The 19,521-nt window shown below is 36.7% G+C and overlaps 1 protein-coding gene across 1 annotated transcript; it reads left to right on the top strand.

Annotated features, from left to right (window-relative positions):
• The first annotated feature begins 8,178 nt into the window (after window positions 1-8,178).
• On the top strand, window positions 8,179-17,364 carry LOC116763284 (protein LEG1 homolog). The gene is made up of 6 exons (XM_032650859.1): window positions 8,179-8,479; window positions 10,320-10,406; window positions 11,861-12,045; window positions 12,983-13,083; window positions 16,773-17,011; window positions 17,207-17,364. Exons 1-6 carry the CDS (start codon window positions 8,179-8,181, stop codon window positions 17,362-17,364), a joined length of 1,071 nt encoding a protein of 356 aa, XP_032506750.1.
• The last annotated feature ends 2,157 nt before the right edge of the window (window positions 17,365-19,521 follow it).

The raw sequence follows: 19,521 nt of genomic DNA, 5'->3' as shown, positions 1-19,521 counted from the left end.
CAAGAGAAAAAAAATCTATGCTCAATTTCAAAGTCAAGCAGAGAATATTTCCAACGGGTCAATTCATATATATTTTATAAATTAAGACTTAATAGGGTAATTGGTAAAATCATAGAACATGAACAAATGTTTTAAAAAGTGAAAATATTAAAAAAAATGTAAAAATATGTTTCTATTTAAGATGAAGGACATTTCAAAGTATTAGGCATTCTCAATGTTGCCATATGTATCTTGCTGCTAGAGAGTTGTAGAGATAAATCTGAAGTAGCAGAGAAATTATCAAGTAATATTACTACTTTTAAATTTATTAATTAGAAATTAATATTAATTAATTCATAAATTAATACTATTAATTCAATAAGAAAAAGGTAATACACCCAAAGAAAAAGTGGGCAAAAGATGTGATGGGAAAATGCAATAATAAAGAAATACAGATGGCTAATAAATTTATAAAAATATTTATCATCACAAGGATAAAGCTTAAAATTAAAACTATGACTTATCAAATCAGAAAAAAATATGTAGATACTATCAGTCCAGTGTTAGCCCTAGACTGAGAAAATAGACTCTCATTAGCAACTATATCATTATTGTAAATTTTTCATCGCAATTTGGCAGTATGTATCAAAAGTCTTAAAAATGTGCATATCCTTGGATTCAGAAATCCCAATTATAAAAATATATTTAAGAAACATAATTGAGCAAGAGTGGTAATATAGAATGACATGGAGGAAAACTGGAGAAAGTTCCAATTGGATTTCAGTTTTGTTTCCTCTTTCTATCAAAATGCCGATTTAGAATAATTCCTGATTCCCTCCTCCAAGATTAGCCCATAGGAAAAGTACCAAGAAAAAAAACAGAAAATTACAGAAATCCCTGAAGTGACTGTGTGAAGATGGTGGTGGCTTTCACCTGGAACAGGATGCAGCCAGGCAGTGAGAAAAAAAAAAAAATAAAACAACCGCATTTTCTGCTGCTTTTAAAGGAAGAAAATCAGGGCAGTATAAAAAACCCCTGTTTAGAAGTAGCTAAGGAAAACAGGAGATGAATTAACTTCTGGAAGTCACATCCTCACCTTTCCTCTTCCAAACTACCAGGGTTGATGAACTACAATTGCCCGTTTGGAAGGTTGGTGTCCCAACCAGTCTTAACCTACTCAAGCTCAAACTGGACACAGCTGATTCCAAGTTCCTGAAAAACAGCTCAGATAAACATCTTATTGTTTAGGCTGTGTGATGCTTGGAGGACATCTAAGTTTTTGTAAAAACAATAAGAGTGAGCTTGATCAGTGAAAGCAAGTTACAGTTCATTATCTATTAAGCAAGTCATAGTTGAATGGATCTAACTGATGACTACCCTCGATTTTACAATACATGTACTTTACATTTGGTATTTTTCTAAGACGAAAAGAAATTTTATCAAGGTGTTTAGCTTTATTCATTTGACTGCATAAACTTCATAGATCTCTTGCAAGATCTCGTAGACTTCTTTCTCTCGTTTAGAATACTTCATTCAAAACTCATTCAGTCTTCTGAAATCTAAGGCCTCAGGTTGCAGTGAATAAACTTTAATGTGTTTGATTATGGGATTTGGCTCAGACTCTACTTGAGGTTATTTAATGCATATATTTTCTTATGTCCTGAAACGTAAATGACAGTTTGACAGGATATAAAATCCTCGGATCTAAGGTTTTTTTCCTTCAATGCTTTGAAAATTCTACTCCATTGTGTTTTTGCAGTTACTGGTGGAATATCTAAGTCATTTGATTATTATGTTTCTCTCTGCAAGTTTTTAGAATGTATCATGATTTTTTATATTCTCAAACTTACTTACCTTTCTAAAACCTGAAAAACTTTTGCATTCTAAATTACTAGTGTATTTGTATCAGTTGTCTATTGCTATGCTACAAATCACCCCCAAACTTAGCAGCTTATAACAACATTCATGCATGAACTCACCGTCTGTGGGTCAGCAATTTGGGTTAGGCTCTGCTGGCAGATTTTCTGTTGCTCTTGCCTTGGCTCACTAATGTGATTTTTTAGTAATCTCGGGGCTGGATTGAAGCTGTATGATATAGAACAACCTCAACTTTGGTGATTGGCTTCCTGTCATCTGATTCTCCACCATGTACCTCTTCAGCAAGCTAGATGGAGCTTGTTCACATGGTGTGTGTTTTCTAAAAGGGCAAGGGCTTCCCTGGTGGTGCAGTGGTTGAGAGTCCACCTGCCGATGTGGGGGACACGGGTTCGTGCCCCGGTCCGGGAAGATCCCACATGCCGCGGAGCGGCTGGGCGCGTGAGCCATGGCCGCTGAGTCTGTGCGTCCGGAGCCTGGCTCCGCGGCGGGAGGGGCCACAGCAGTGAGAGGCCCGCGTGCCGCGAAAAAAAAAAATTACTAAAAGGGCAAGAGCAGAAACAGCAAGGCATCTTAACGTCTAGGCTGGCAAGTTGCTCAGCATCACTTTCACTGCATTCTATGGGCAAAGCAAATCACCAATCATCTCGGTTGAAGTGGAGAAATACACTCTATCCCTTCATGGGTGGAACTGCACAGATTTTGTGGCCATTATATCTAACACAGTGATATTATCCATATAGGATTATGGACCTACTTTATCACAAGAGGGTGAGTGTCAAAACTATCAAGGAAAATATTCCTGTTTCTACTGGAGTGTCTAATTCTGAGAATTCATTTTGACATAATGAATGATAGAAAATAAGGAGAAACACAACAGGTAAGGTTTTAAATAGAACATTTAAACAAGGAAGAATTATTGTTAAAAATCCACAGCAATCACCAAAAGAATGGAGAAATGGAAGTGAAAGTAAATGAAATGATGATGTTATAGGAACGTGTCAGTATGGTGTTCAGTGGGGTAGTTTCCATCTTGGTGAGTCTGCATGGTAGTTACGAGCTGTAAGTGAATAAGGATGCCCAGGAACTATTCTCCATAGGAGACAAGTGTCGAAGGAAAGACAAGTGTCAGTAAAGACAAAGCAATGGAAATGGAGGGAATGTCTATGAAGGGGGTGAGGATTATACTTGTCAATTATTTAAAATGGAGCAACTACCAAATGTAAAATAGATAGCTAGTGGGAAGCAGCTGCATAGCACAGGGAGATCAGCTTGGTGCTTTGTGACCACCTAGAAGGGTGGGATAGGGAGGGTGGGAGGGAGACGCAAGAGGGAGGGGATATGGGGATATATGTATACCCATAGCTGGTTCACTTTGTTATACAGCAGAAACTAATACAACAATGTAAAGCAATTATACTCCAATAAAGATATTAAAAAATAAATAAATAAAATAAAATGGAGCAGAAGACACAATGGAAAAAGTTCAAAGAGGATTCAGTGTAGCAAAAGAAAGGTGAGCCTAGGTTCAAGTATTTTGAAGGAAACTATTTGTGCTTGAGAATATTTGCTACAGCTATCCCCCCAAAATCTCATTTTTCTGACAGAATGACATGTCTCTAGCTGTTGATTGTGACCAACAACGGATGTGAAGGCCTTGGGAAAAATTTTTGTTTGGATAATAATGAAAGGACAGTCAAAGCATCACTGTACATAAATAAATCAACTCAATGACCTGGCAACTTAGAACTGGCAACATATCAAAAAGGAATAATAAATATTAATCTACCTTTGTACAAAGATGAGTTGCATTGAATTCTGAGTTATTGTGGTTTAGGTAATCTCAAGGCAAGAACACACTGAAGCTGGAAAAAGACAAGTTCAAGTCTTCCATTCCAAGGGTGAGTCTGGAAAGAGTTAAACCTCTCACCTAAGACTGGATGGATATACAGTGGCCTTGGGGATTCTACCCGTATGTGTCTCAGGCCAAGCCAAATATCTGGGAGTCACCTTTCAGATTCCTCTCTCCTTTCACATCCCATGCACTTCAGCAAAAAACAATATTATTTCTTACAAGGAAGACCACAGAGAGTCTTGAGAAAGGTTCCTCCATGTGCAAACAGAGAGGGGGAGTAGCTGCTTCTGGAGAAGGGACAAAAAACTCCTTTTGGCCCCTTCTCTCTTAGTATTTCATGGAACAAAAGCCCTAATCTCTGTGTGTGGGAATAATATGTCAACAAACTGTCACTCTGAGAACACTGGGAGAAGGTAAGATATAAACTGTGTAAACATGGGGAAAGGGGAACACATGGCAGAAGGCCTAAAACTAGAACGAGAGCAGGGTGAACAGCACTTTTCCACCTAGATGACCTAAGTTCCAATAGCTCCGAATTCAATGTAGCCTGTCTTTGTACAAAAATAAATTAATATTTATTATTCCTCTTTGGTACGTTGCCATGTTCAAAATTTTTTTTGAAGCATATGAAGTCAAAGAAATGAATGTACTTCCAAGCTGGAAAGAAATTAGCACCAGACTCAGATATCGAAGATTGATATGTTAAAGTCCCTAATGGAAGAGGTGGTCAATACAAGATCATACAGCTAATTTCAGCAAAGGGATAGAAACCTTAAGAAATAAGAAATGGAAATTTAACAGAGATGAGGAATGTCTATGAAAGGTATATCAATATCTCATTAATATACCTTGCTGAGGCAAAAAAAAATTGGTGAACTTGAAAATAGGTGAATAGAAATTACCAAAACATAAATGAATAAAAGATAGGGAAAAATAGAAAAGAAAAAAGAGAATGGGCAGAAGAAATATTTGAAATATTAATGACTCAGAATTTTCCAAAATTAATGACACACATAAAACTACAAACCCATGAGGTACAGAAAACACCAAACAGGATGCATAAATTAAAAAAATAATTAGCATATTATATGCAAACAGCTGAAAACAAAGAAAACTCCTGAAAGTATCCAGAGGAAAAAAAGAAACTTTTCGTACTGTACTCTTCAGAGTAACTGAACTCTTTTTACATTGGCCTATTCAGAATATATTCAGAATACATCTCATTTCTTAAAGGCAAATGAAATTAAGTCCACTGAAAGTGTATCTATTGCATGCAAAGCAAGTTGCTGAATCATGGAAGATTTGTGAGAATAGAACTTGAGATGATTGAGTTAGGTAATCAAAATCATGTGTAGATGTGATTTATCTCGCACTTTCTTCTCTTCTGGGGTTTCAAACAGGGTGTCTAGTGATATTCTCCTCTTGTGGCTCTAGATCTCACAAGAAGTTAATGTTTAACCTGCATACCAGGTCAAGGAGTTCAGGGTACATCTTTGTTTTAAATATGTTTCTAGTGTATAATTTTCAAGTATATCCATGTCCTTGTTCCAATGAAGATGCAGTTTTGGTGTTTTTTTTTTTTTTTTTTTGGTTTTGGTTTTTGCTTTTTTCCCTTTATATTTCATTCCATAGTAGAGGGCATAAAGATAATTTTACAAAGGAGTTAATAATAATCCATTTCAGACAAAAAGTATAACCAAGGAATATTTAATCAGGAAAAATATAGCCTATCTGCTATTCTATTACACTTTATAAATATATCACCTGTAATTAAAATATTAACTATAAAAGTATTTTACATGCTCTTAAGTATAAACCAGTTAAATATTTAGGGATACCTTATTTTGTTTTTGTTTTTTTTTGCGGTACACGGGCCTCTCACTGCTGTGGCCTCTCCTGTTGTGGAGCACAGGCTCTGGACGTGCAGGCTCAGCAGCCATGGCTCACGGGCCCAGCCGCTCCGTGGCATGTGGGATCTTCCCGGACTGGGGCAAGAACCCGCGTCCCCTGCATCAGCAGGCAGACTCTCAACCACTGCGCCACCGGGGAAGCCCATTTTATTTGTTTTTTAAAATTAATTTTTATTGGAGTAGGGATAGTTTATTTTAGAAACCTTGACTATACCTTCTGTTTCTGACAGTTCAAAAAATTTTATTGATTACTAGGACTCTTCATTTGTGAGCATAAAGCCATGTGCTTTGCATACAAAAAACTCTAAATCTTTTTACTCTTCGACCAAGGGTGGGGAACAGAAGAAGGATGAAAGCATGGCTCCATAGTTCTCTGGCATCTAGCTTTGCATTCTACCATTCCCAAGATAGTATCATTGTCCTTAAGCGTCGAGATGGAATTTTAGCCATCACTTTCACAATCCAAACGACAACACAGATGAAGGGATAAGGAAGTGGCATGTCCTCTTCTTGTAAGGGACATGTGGGCACCATTTCCATTTATGTTCCAGTGGCCAGCAATTAGTAACGTGGTTGCTTGGGCCAGGGATACTGGAAATGTAGTCTTAATTCTGGTTGTCCATGTTCCTAACTAAAATTCTAAGGAAGAGGAAAACTGGAAATTAACTAGGAATTTTTGCCCACAAACTGGCTTGGTCTGTTGGATACACAGGCACACTTCAAGCTTCTCCCTTGCAACAGAAACTTCTATTAAGTGGATCTTTCATATATTTTTCATAAATTCTAGTATATCAACATTCATATTTACTGTGCAATATATTAAAGCTTTCTTTTGAGAAGGAAGTACTCTAATATCATATTTGATATATTTTTAAATCATAATTTAGGCTTGGGAACTCCTGGAAGGTGTCTGTAGCTTTATCTATAATATTATAGGCCATCCTAACCTAAGCTATTCTTTAGGCTCTGATGCAGGAGCTCCAAAATTCAACTATTTTATATGTTAGCCAATATATCAATTTCACATACTTTACCCCCCCCCCCCCCCGCAAACACTAGTTGAATAGCTTTTGCATGGAGAAAACTCAGCCCTTTTAGAGGATTCCATTCCTTTATAATGAAATTGTAGTCACCAGGAATTTTTTTTTATATTAGTTGAAAATTACACCTGAAATTAGAATCGGTTCGACTTTGTCTTTCCCTCTGGAATCTAGAGACATGTGATTCAGTATGGGAGCTAGTAGTTTTCATATTCAATAAATATACTAACTAAATGTATAAATGTTTTTTCTTAGTCTTTGGTGAGAGATAAACTAATGGGCATCTGAAGGTTTTCCATCAGGGACCTATAATCAAACATTCTCTAGAAGTACTCACAGGACTCAGCATGTAGTTATACTCATAGATAAGATTCTCTACAGTGATGTAGTAGGATATGCAGCTGAACCCTAAGGGAAAAGACACAGGCAGAGTCTAGAGGAATGCATGTGTAGGTTTCCAGATATGCTCTCTCCCTCCCGTGAGAAGTCACACAGGGCACACTTTCCCCACAGCAACAAACGTGCAGCAACATATGTGTGATGTTTCCACCCAGGGATGCCCATTAAAAGCTCAGTGCCCAAGATGTTTATGGGGGGCTAGTCACATAGGCATCCTCTGGTTTACTAAGGGGCTGGTCACATATGAAAATTCCAGACTCTACTAGGAAGCAGGTGTTTCACACATACCTTATTGTTTGCACAGTCTGGGTAGAGTTAATCAGCTTGTCACTTAGCTGTAGATTGGGAACTTTGAGAGCCAAGTACACAAATGCCAGCCAAGGTCAACCTTGCCAGCAGGTTTTTCTTATAATAGCAATCTCAGGTTTGCTATGTAAACTCTTTTCTGCAAAGATAAGTAAATTCCATGTCTTTATATTTCCAGATGAATAAGGTCAAGACAGATGTGTAGGAGTGTGCTTAACTTCATAGGCATTAAAGGACAATGTAAATATAGTAGCAGTTTCCTAAAAGTGTTTAAAATATTGACTCATTCAACATTAAAATTTTCAACAGCTTTTTTCAACTGTCATGTGAATAATATATTGATGATGCTATTAAACAAGGGAAGCCCCCGATTTTTTTCATTTCCTTTTTTTAAATTGAAGTATAGTTGGTACAATGTTATATTAGTTTCAGGTATACAACATAGTGATTCAACATTTTTATAGATTATACTCAATTTAAATTTATTACAAAATAATGGCTATATTTATGTATATTGTGCTGTATAATATGATCTTGTTGATTATTTATTTTATACATAGTAGTTTGTATCTCTTAATTCCCTACCTCCAACTGCCCCCCTTCCCTTCCCTCTCCCTTCTGGTATCGTCTAGTTTGTTCTCTTTACCTGGGGAAGCAACCTGTTTTCACTGGTAAGACTTTCCCAGGGAAGGACTGTGATCTCTGGGAAAAAGAACAGAGATTTGATATGCTAGGATATAAGCAAATACCATGACTCCTTCCTCCACTTCCCAATAAAAGCTCTCCCACAATCTCCACCCCCAGCTCTGGAGTGATGGCTTTCCTTCCTCCTTGGGCCTGTGCACTAGTTGGTTGCATTTCTGTTTCTTTAGCAGGAGCTTTCAGTCTCTCAGATCTGTATCCCCCCCTGTGGAATGAGAGTCCTGGTCAGTTCAGTGACTACAGGGTGGAGAATGGAAAGTATGTTATTGATCCCTGGTTATACTCTAAGAGAATGGGGATGTATAAAATCCTCGTGAACAAAACAGCCAGTTATTTTGAAAAATTTGCACCAGATAATGAACAAAATTTTTTATGGGGATTGCCTTTACAGCATGGCTGGCAATATACTACAGGTAAGAATGACCCTTGTATTTATTCTAATGATCTTCCAATCTAACCATGTTGTAATTGGGAAGTAGAACTCTGTATACACCAAAGCATGTCTTTGAAAGTTGATTCTTTTCTTTTTCCTCTTTTCCCCTCATAACCATTATTTTTCTACTGCTTCTCCTTCTCCTCCATCAATCTTTCTGTGTTGCCTGATTCGACTAGAAACTGCAATGGGGCATATGGCATAGTTGCCAGACACAAAAAGACTTCATATCCAACCTATTGGGCATTCTACAAATATTTATTGAAGTCCTACTAGATGCCAGACTCTATTCTAAGCACTGGGATGAACAAAACAGTCAAGGAGATATGGACTAAAAGCAGAAGGTGATGTCAAATTAGTTTGAATTTCGTAAAGTTCTAACTATGATAACCTATATATGGAGATGGAGAGAACAGGAGTGGCACCTTGTTCATGAGGATGTTTCTCTGCAAAAGATTGATTCCTTTCAAAAATAAAATACATTCTAGTGTTTAGTTAGAAGATACATGTGGGCCAAAGACTCACAAATGATAAGATATTTTGGCTGACGGAGAAGCTCATGAAACAGAGTGGGTGCTTCCTTCACTCCATACTGATAACACCACCAATAAGGAAATTTGTTCTGTTCTGATGGAAAAAATATAGAGAGAAGATTAAGGTTTATCTAAGATCTGAGGAGGAGTCACATACAGGAGCTACCGAAGTTGGCAATTCATGCACCTTTGTCAGGTGATGTCTTGAGACTCAAACTAACTCCTATTCATCTGGCTTTCCTCAGAGTCCAAAAGATAGAGATCCAGGAGAAATTATTAGCATGTAGTCCACCATGGGAGGCATGCCAGACTCCGGGGCCTTGGGGGCCAGCGGTAGATGGAGGCTGAATGCTTTTCTTATTCTTTCATTACATTCACATATTATGATCAAGCCTGATTAAACTCATCCAACGATGGGCTTATATGTCTCCAGCATTTTCTAAAAGCAGCTGTGGGGTGCAGGTAAGTACGTATTGCAGACAGTTTCCCTGCCGTCAAAGACCTTACAACACAACTGAAACAGGATAGGTATTAGAAATTAAACAGAGAACAATAAATAACAACTCTTTGTTAAAAATTAAAGTGCAAAACAAGGGACACTGGAGTCAGCTGGAGTAATCAGAAGAAAAAAATGCATTTGAACTGAGATTTGAAATGTGGACAGAATTTCACTGTGGAAAAAGAAACAAAATCTACTAGGGAATAAAAGAATGAACAAAAGCAGAGGTTCTCGCGTGTAGCTGCACGTTGAAAACAAATACCTAGTTTTTAAAAATATCAGTGCCTAGGTCCACCACCAGAAATTCTATTCTGATTTAATAATACGGAAAATCAAGCTACAGAACAGAGCCTGGAAACAGCATGGCATAGGTATAGGTGACTGAGTGCAGGTGTGCGTGCACGCTCACGTGCGTGTGCAGTCTGAGGAATAATCAATTAGGAAAACTCACACTTGTGACATTCATGCAGGTTAACAGCATTAACAAGTTCCTTATCAATCATTGCTTTGAGAAGGATTACGTTAGGAAAAGGAGAATAATTACAAAAGCAACTAATATTCAAAACAGATCATCCGAAAGTGGAATACTGCGGTGATGTTAGATCAAGGAATAGAAATTGGTTCTGAGATGGGAAATGAAGGGTAAAGAGTGATAGGAAGATAAACACAAGTTATCAAAAGAGAAATGTTTGTGCATCTTTGCAAACAAACTGTGCCTAGGTAAGAAACAATTATTACCAGCTTCAAAATGTGCATAATAAATAATCCGTGCATCCTCTCTCTTCTAGGCAGATTAGTTGATCCCAGCCGAAGGACAGACTGTGGCTATGAATATGGAGATCGTTTGTGCATCTCTGTGGACAGCTGGTGGGCTGGTATGTTCATTTAATAGAAAAATAGGTAATAACCTTCCCGCAAAGAAAATATGCAACCTAAAATCTGAGGGACAGAGACAAAACAAAAACAGCACTATTCCTCTGTAAAAAGGAGTTTACTTCATCACGTACCTTGTGGCCTTTAGGTCACATTCTAGGATTTATGGCCACAATTTTAATAATGATTCCTTAGGACATATTTCACATGGGGACTGAATTGAGGAACAGCAAAGGACGATGGCCTTTGAACGACCAGCATTGGCAGTTAGATGGGAGGTCCCACTAGCCAGAGGGTCTCCAAGGACGAGGAAGGATGAGAAAGGAGAGGACAAGAAAATAATGCTTTCTTCTCATTTTGCTCAGATAAAATGTGTTTAACTTTGTAACTCATAAAAATGTCAGAGATTAATCTACCACAAATTGTTCTATCAATCAGTAATCTAAGGCCCCTGTAGGATACTTAATACTAAAATAATTAGAAGGTAGTTTCTAATTCTTCAGCTTTATTTTGTATTTTAGTAGTGAAATTAATTTACACTCACTTTCTTAGAGATATTTCCCAATAATTAGAAACAAGGTCACATTAAATTTCACTTTCTTGCAGTGACACACATCATATACACCTTTACCTATTTTTCTCATAGGATACCAATGGAGTCTTTTCAAAGACTCACAGATAGTCATGACTACAGATCTAGAATTCAGGCTTCTTTTGTCTCACATGGACTCCATAGTTTGGAGTATAAGCCCGCTACCCTGGGGCGTAGGACTGCATTCAAAATACATGTCTATGATGAAAAATGTTCTGCATCACCAGTGGGAATCAGTACAACAATCTTTACAGTCAACTATATCATGATGTCTAAATTTGCTGGAATAGGTTCCATTTAGAGAGAAATTTAAAAAATCTTAATTCAGTGTTAATTTAATTATCCAAAGATCTATTGCCAACACTTACCCAACATTTTTGCTTTAAAGACCTAACGTAAGACAAAGACTTTGTGACGTCATGGTTGCACATTAAACTTGGCTAAATAAAATACAAAATATCAATACTATAACCATATTAAGATAATTTAGAAAAAAATCACATTTCATGGTAAAACCCCAGCTAGAGGTGTTGTATCATTCTTTGCACAAGTAGATATCTTTCTTTCATTTTTACATAATGCTTTGAAAAATGAATGGTACCAAATTCATGGAAATTACTTTTTGTTTTAAAATATTGTAGTCAACGATTTTAACCCATATTCTTTTCTAATTGTAGGGTTATTAACAGAAACATGTTAAAGTTATGTATAGGATCCTTAGGGAGATTTTCAATATTTTGCAGTGACTTTTTTTCATGTTCCTGGATCTGTGAGTTTTTGCTTAATGGTTTACAGATTACTTTAAAATATCCTCTATCACATTTATTAGTGCTTGTGGTAATAACAAGTACTTTGCAATTACAGATATAAATTACTTTCTGTGTGCACTACCCTTCCTTGCTGCGGTTGATTCTGGCATAATGGGGATATCATCAGATCAAGTCCTGCTTTTGCCACCACCCAAGGACCAGACAAAGTTTTGTCTTAATATTTCTAGTTGTCAGTCATCCTTTCCTAAGACGATGAAGAAGTGGAATGTCCTTTACAAGGTGCCTTTATTAAGTTTTATAATTTATTCTCTTAGGAGGTGGTAAGGTAATTTCTTTTCTTTTTTTTTGTATAATGCTTTCTGTTTAGGTTTTTGTGTGCATTATATGCTATAAAAATGTAAAATTTTATGCCAGCTATATTAATGTCATTACATTACAGCAGGGCATTACATGTCATTTACACCCTCTGAACCAATGCAGCATTAACAGAAAATCTATCCACTCTTCTCACCCTAAATAAGCCATACTTAATAAATGTGAGAGCACATAGGATATCTCACTGAATGAAAGGATTATTCTGGTAAATTGAACCTTCAAGTCAACTGAGCAATAACACTTGGGAGAAATATGATTATGGAGTTGGTTTTAGAATAGTCAATTAACTTATTTCAAGTGATTTGATAAGCGGTCACAAATAGGTATATCTAAACAATTACGTGGCAATCAAAACCAAATATTCAGTGACCAAAATAAAATACATTGGTTAAACACAGTCATGAACCAAAATCAATGCTAAAAGATAGATTTACTAGTTCTATAGGTTATTAGTTCATTTTTAAAGATGTGATTAAATTAAATATTCTGGTAACTTCCTCCTTTTCTTAATGTTAAACTTTTGTGGTAATTTCAACTATGGTAGCAGAAAAACAACTGCTAATCAAAAAGTAAAGTTCTCTAGGTCAATATAAAATGCTGACTTTCGGGAAAACACATGCAGTTCATCTCTTATAGATGCACTCAATATTACTACTACTAATAGATAATTATTATAGTCTTTACAGAGTGTTAGTCACTAATGGCTTACACAAATTAATCCATAGAAACAAAATTTTCCTGTCATGTAGAATATTGCTAAATTGTAAATATGAACAAAATTAAATTGTAGAGAATTGTTATAGTTGCTCAAATATGAATAAATTTCTTCTCTTTACTATAGCATTTGCAGTCACCTTCTAGTAGCTTTGATGACTTGTTGAAGTACTTGTGGGATGCACATCTCTCATCCTTGAAAGATGCTTACAAAATTTTTGAACATAGGTAAGAATGGATCCCAAGTTATTTCTACTTAATACGGCAAATAATTTTTCGTCTTATTTATGCCTTTTTATTCGTTTTCTAATATAAATCTTCCTATTAAATGTTATATTTAATCATTGGGGATTTTAATGATGATGTGTGATTATTTTAGTATGATCAGGCTTAAAAATTGTTTTATGAAGAAGGGGCAAAAATTTGAGAAAAAAAATCTTGTACCAACCAACCACCAGCTAACCAACGAACCAACCAAAAAAACATACAACCAATTTCTCTCTATTGAAAAAAAAAAGAAAAGAAATTATCACTGTTTTTTAAAATCATAGGCACATAATATGGTAGCTACATACTTGGGGAAGAAAATTCAGTAGCGTCAGGGTTTGCATACTAAATAGCCTAGAAGATTATCAAGCCACTCCACAGGTACACTTAGAAGTATTATACACCTAGATTTGAGAGTGTAAGAATGATTTGTGTTAAGATGTGAATAGCACTGTATTAGTTAGTGTTTTCCACAGAGACAGATCCAATAGGAGATGATAGATTTATAGATAGATGATAGATAGATATAGATTTTTTGTAAGGAACTGGCTCCTATGACTATGGAGGGTGGCAAATCTATAATTTGCAAAGCCAACGTCCAGTTCAAGTAAAAAGGCTGCAGCTGCTATAGAACCGGGAAGAGCCTATGTCTCAGTTTGAAGGCCATCAGCCAAGAGAATTCTCTCTTACTCACTGAAAGATTAATTTTTGTTCTAGTCAGGCTTTCAACTGATTGGAGGAAGCCTATCCACATTATAGAGGGCAAGTTGCTTTACTCCGTCTACAGATTTATATGGTAATATCTTCCAAAACCACCCTCACAGAAATACCCAAAATAATGTTTGACCAAATATCTAGGCACCCTGTAGCCCAGTCAAGTTGGTGCATAAAATCAATGATTACAGACACTACTTAGCGGGTGGAGTCAGTCCCCAAGAGTGAAGTATGGGCTAGAAATCTGGGTATAGTATAAAACAGGAACAACAACAACAACCAAGATCAGGGCTCATTGGCATTATACAAGCAAATTTGTAAATCCAGGCAAGAATGTTGGGTACCTCATATTCCACTGGTTGTTGTCTGTCTCATGAACTCCATCATCCAGTAAGGTAAATAAATCACCTGATTAGCAGATTCACAGCATATGTCCTTCTTTACCTATTGGTTTCAACAACTAGGTATTAAATTGGGCAATCCAAACAGGGATAAGCTCAGTTTTCTCAACTTGGAACTTGTAATAATAACAGTACATACTACACAGGGTAATTTTGGGGATTAAATCTATCTATGCATCACGCTTAACTATCATCATCACAAGAGGCAGTAGAGGGCAGTTGTAAAGAACATGAACTTTAAAGCCAAGTTGCTAGGGTTTCAGTCCTGACTCTGCAATTAATTAGATGGGAGGCCCTGTATTGCATCCAGTTTTTCTCACACGAATGTGAGGCACAGTCAACAGCCATTAACCCTCAGCGTCATATGACAGTAAGTGTTGATTGCTCACGTGCCTGAGGCTTAGCTGGGCAGCTCTGCGGACCTTTCCTGGGCTCATGTCATGTTGGCTGATTTTTACTGGCCCCACAGGGGTGAGTGGGAAAGCTCAGCTCTGCTCCACTTGTCTCTTGTTCTCCATCAGGCAAGCCTGGGTGTTCTTCACTGTGATGACAGAATAGCAAGAGAGAGGAACCAAGTGTGAAAATGCATTTTAAGCTTATGCTGTGTCAAGTGGGCTAATATTTAATTTTTAATTGAAGTATAGTTGATTGACAATATTGTGTTAGTTTTAGGTATACAGCAAGGTAATTTGGTTTTATAATATATGTATATAAATATATATATCTATATACATGTATATGTACATATACATACATATGTATCTATATTATTTTTTATTCTTTTCCATTATAGTTTATTACAAGATATTGAATATAGGCCCCTGTGCTATACAGTAAATCCTTATTTATCTATTTTATACATGGTAGTGTGTATCTGGGGAAGGGGCACTGGAAAATGACAAGCCAAAAAACAGGGACATAGAGAGTATTGAAGAATTGAGGCCATGTTTACAATTTGTACAGCCTGGGAGCTTCCTTAAAACCTCATGAGTTACTTTCTTTAGGTAAAAATAAATACTAGTTGTTTCTTTACATGAGACAATACTGAACCCTGTGTAGCCTACATATACTTAAATAAAACTGTGGTCCTGGATCCGCAGATTGGCTGGTACATGTATATATTTTATGTTTTAAAATATATTTTAAATTAAGATGAGCCTTTTAAGGTGTATTTTTCTTTTTGCTTGGACATATTTTAACTGACTAATTGGTTCAATTGTTCAATAGCACATTCAATAGAATAATGTGAAAGGCTTCCTTTGAATTTCACTTGTGCTCCTATGGCCTCTGTGTCTTGATCTGGTGCCCACATCCCTTTCCCCCTTTCCTAGTGTTGCTGACTCCCCTCCAATTTGTTTAACCCATTGTTACTAGGGACATGTGGCTATTGGTCAAAATCCTTATGAATTCACATTTCCTTTAATCCTTACTTCATAATCAGCTGTGATGTGACTAAAAATAGTCAACTGTGAATCCAAGCCAAACTCTTCTCTCATTAAGAGTCCACTGTATGCAGTCTTCCACTTCTGGGTGTTAGAGGCAGGGAGGAGCCTGTGTGCATGTGAATGAAACACAGCAAGGTTTCTTCTCTGGGTTATGTTACGATTTGCTTAACATTGACAAACACGATGCAAAAGTTTTCTGTTTAATAGACCCTACATATGTACTTTGGAAACAGAAAAATTAGAATATAACCTAATTACTAGAAAACTGAATATAATCTAACGAGAAAACAAACTTTTAAATATATGAGTAGTATAGTGCTTTGGGAATATAGTGGAGTAGGAAATAGTTGATTCCACCTCAGGTGGGATGGCAAACTTTGTGAAGGAGGTGACACCTATGATGAGACTTAAAAGAGAATGTAGCTGGTGAGCAAAGCAGGGAGTAGACAGTGTTTCAGGGGGAACAACTTCGTTCAAAACCTGCAAGTTGTTCAGCAGTGGGTGGGGACAGGAGCCATGAATTATATAGTTATAAAACTAATTACTACACCCTAACCTTTCCACTGTAATAACTTGTTCCCCAAATAGGTGAGAGTTTGGTTTCCTGGAAGATTTCCTCCACTAGAATAAAACCCATGTATTCAGAAAATTAGACCAGAAAATCAGACATCTGTCTCTCTAGGGTGCTCAGTGTTTTAGGGGGTCTCCTGACGCTAGGAAATCAACAGTTTTACTAAGGCTGTCTGAGTCTAGCAGAGATTTTACCTTGGAAACTTTGATTTTTATCTGCACATTTCTACTAGCTAGTCATAGTCTAACACCTGGTTATATGATTCCCAAGGTATAAGGTATCTGGTTAATAGAGATAAAAAATTCAAAATAAAATATAAACAACTGATGGGATGGTCCTTTCCAAATTTAAAATTTTAATTAGTTATATCTTCAAAGGCAGGCACTCAAGCCATCACATTCTAAAACTAAAAACTAGATTCTCAGTTTGTTGGCAGAAGGTGATCTTTCCTAGAAAATGACGAGGCTGAAATTCTGAGTGGAGTAATTATAATTGTAGATGTTTCCACTTGTCTTTTAGGTTAGAATATTATTCTAAACCAGAAGCAGATTTTGGAAGAGATTGGTGTGTGGCTTTGGACTATTTAGCTGCAGCCAGCTTTCCTACAACCTTTATTCAAGTATCTGGGTTCCAGAAGGGCCTGCCACCACGAGTGCTTGTTGATGGGGATAAAGCCCCCTTCATCAGTGACTTTACTGACTTTCAGAACACAGTCCTGCTTGGTCTAAATCTTCTTCACCAAGTGGATAACGCTACAGGTAAAGGCCTTATAAAAAATACCTTAAAGAAAATCAATATTGTGTTGAATAGATAAAGGAAGAAATAATGATTATCAGAGATATATGTTGTTAGAGCACATACTCTGAAAGAAAGTCATGGTTTCTTAAGGGTATCCGTTACACACATTTTGGTCCTTGCATTCATGGCTTGTCCTTTCTTATGGGTCCTGTTAGACTGCACCCCACAGTCCTGCAATCCTTGCAACAGCCCAGCCATGTCAGCTACAGAGACTTCAGCCATTTACCGGACAGGAAATCTTACGAAGTCAGAGGCAAAGGGCCTGGAGCGACACCCCACGGTGGTACAGCCAATAGCCGGCAGGACACAGTAACAACCTTCGCTACACAGGGGAGGAGGAGGCTATCAGTTATAAGGGACGTGACATCAGAAGGGCTCCTTGGTTTCCAGGGGGATTGTTGGAATATGCCTCCCCTCAGCTCTTTGGGTTAGAAACTTGCATGGGCCACTGTTTCCTGCTGAGTACCCAACATACTGGAGCCGTTCTGGTCCGAGAACTAGAACAATCATTAGCTGAGGGTTGAGCTGATAACGAAGGTAGCTACTGATTAAAGTTTCAGCTTAGGAGGGGGAGGCAATCATGCACATAAATTAAGGGTAAGGCAGTGCCGGGTGGAGTAAATCATATACAGACAGCAAGAGAGCAGCCATCTTATGGGGCCTGACCATACAGGTCATTATTTACCCATGAAGCTACCAGACTACTTCGTGTACTTTATTCATCTACAAACACAGATATATGTATTTTTTGTTGTTATAGTATTTTTTTTAAAGAAAATCCTTAATATCACTCTCAGATTTAGAAAAAAAGAAAAAAGAAAACCTGCCATGATTAATGAGAAAACTAGCAAACTGACTTATGTGAGTTCCCTCCATCCAGCCTTACTAGTCATGGCAGAAGTATTCTGCTTCAGCCCCTCAATTGTAGGGTTTCCTAGCAGAGTGAAAACCAGAAGAAATCTTTAATTGCAAGTTTGACTCACTACATCATCCTAATTTTCCAGACATGCTCTTATGCAGTGAACCAAACTTAAAACATAATTAAAATATTAGTATTTTAAAAACAAAAAAATGAATCTGAAAGACTTAAAAGACATAAAAGCAAAGTAAACATTAAACTATAAGTTTTTGAACTCTTATTTGCATTAAGTAGAGTAAAAAACCCAAATGTCTTACGGGCTTCATACAACTGAAGTCTTTTCTTGCTCCAGTAATGGTTCCAGGGCAGTGTTCTCAGTCCATGGCAGCTTTCCTTCACACAATGAGTAGCAGACTGAACGTCCTTACATCTGTGGTTATTCCAGCCCCTGGCCTCTACATTATTCACATTTCACCAGCAGAAAGACACTATAGTGTTGGAGAAAGCCTGGATATTTCTCTCACTTCATCTCACACTCTATTGGTATGAAATAGTCACATTGTCCCATATCTGGACACAAAGGGGGCTAAGGAATTAAATTGTTGCCCAGGAACCACTCTTGTGTGACAAATCTACACCATGAAAGGAGACGCATGAATTTTAGGAGTCGCCTAGCCATCTCTGCCAAATTATTACATCGTATAATTGCATTCTAGGCCTGGATGGTATAAGCTGGCTCTTACCTGTTAAGATGTAAAGGGTAAAGAACTGAGTCAAGAGTTGAAAGTCCTTGAAAGCTTGGAAGGCCCATACTACAATATTTTATTACAAGATTCAATTTTATTGAAATTTAGCTTTGGATTTAATATGTGGTTTTGAGTTACTCTCACAAGAAAAAAATTGGTGATTAAATATTGAAAACTACTGATTTTAAAAAAATAAACCTTGATAGCATAATTGTTTAGTTAATAAGGCATTTAATAAGGCCTTTACTATTAATAAGGCATTTACTGTTAATAAGGCATTTACTATTATCTATCCATTATTCTCATGGCCAACCACTCTCCACATTCCCACTGACACTCAGACTTCAGTAACAGTGCCAAAGGCCTTGGAATTTCCAAATAAGCAGAGGATAGGGAAAACATATTAAAAGCAAAGCATAATTAAAATACAAATAGTGACATTTAAAAATGAACATTTTAAATTAATTCAATAGAAATACATATTTACATTCACAAAAATACTTTCAAAGTATCATTTAACACTTTTTAGTCTCCAGAAGTATTTTATGATGTTCTTCACAAGGAACCTGAGTTAAAGTCATTTGAATAAATAAGTAAAATCAAACTTTTCAGGCCTCAAGTTAGCTCTTTAACATTTTCACTGACGATAAGAATTGGCATGGAGGAGTTTTTTTTTCTAATTATGTAAAATTCTCAACAACCTCTCCATCTTCAGTGGCAACAGCTTTTAATCCTTGACTACACATATTCTAACACTAGAGAACTCATATTAAAGCTGAGAAATAATATTAAGTAATAAATAAGTAGTAAGAAAAGAAAGCCTGCATAGGTTTTTTGTTTTTTTCATGGGTGATACCGAAAATAA

The sequence above is a fragment of the Phocoena sinus genome, chromosome 12, assembly GCF_008692025.1.
Source record: "Phocoena sinus isolate mPhoSin1 chromosome 12, mPhoSin1.pri, whole genome shotgun sequence".
Classification (NCBI taxonomy): domain Eukaryota; kingdom Metazoa; phylum Chordata; class Mammalia; order Artiodactyla; family Phocoenidae; genus Phocoena; species Phocoena sinus.
Note: the sequence above shows the minus strand (reverse complement) of the source record. Positions and strands in the feature narration are given on the sequence as shown.

What these genes read in the sequence shown, in the direction of transcription:
- LOC116763284 (XM_032650859.1), top strand. Translation starts at nt 8,179, where the DNA reads ATGGCTTTCCTTCCTCCTTGGGCCTGTGCACTAGTTGGTTGCATTTCT. An exon ending in TGTGGACAGCTGGTGGGCTG is followed by an intron (nt 10,407 to 11,860) that starts GTATGTTCATTT and finishes TTGCAATTACAG; the next exon opens with ATATAAATTACTTTCTGTGT. An exon ending in TACAAAATTTTTGAACATAG is followed by an intron (nt 13,084 to 16,772) that starts GTAAGAATGGAT and finishes CTTGTCTTTTAG; the next exon opens with GTTAGAATATTATTCTAAAC.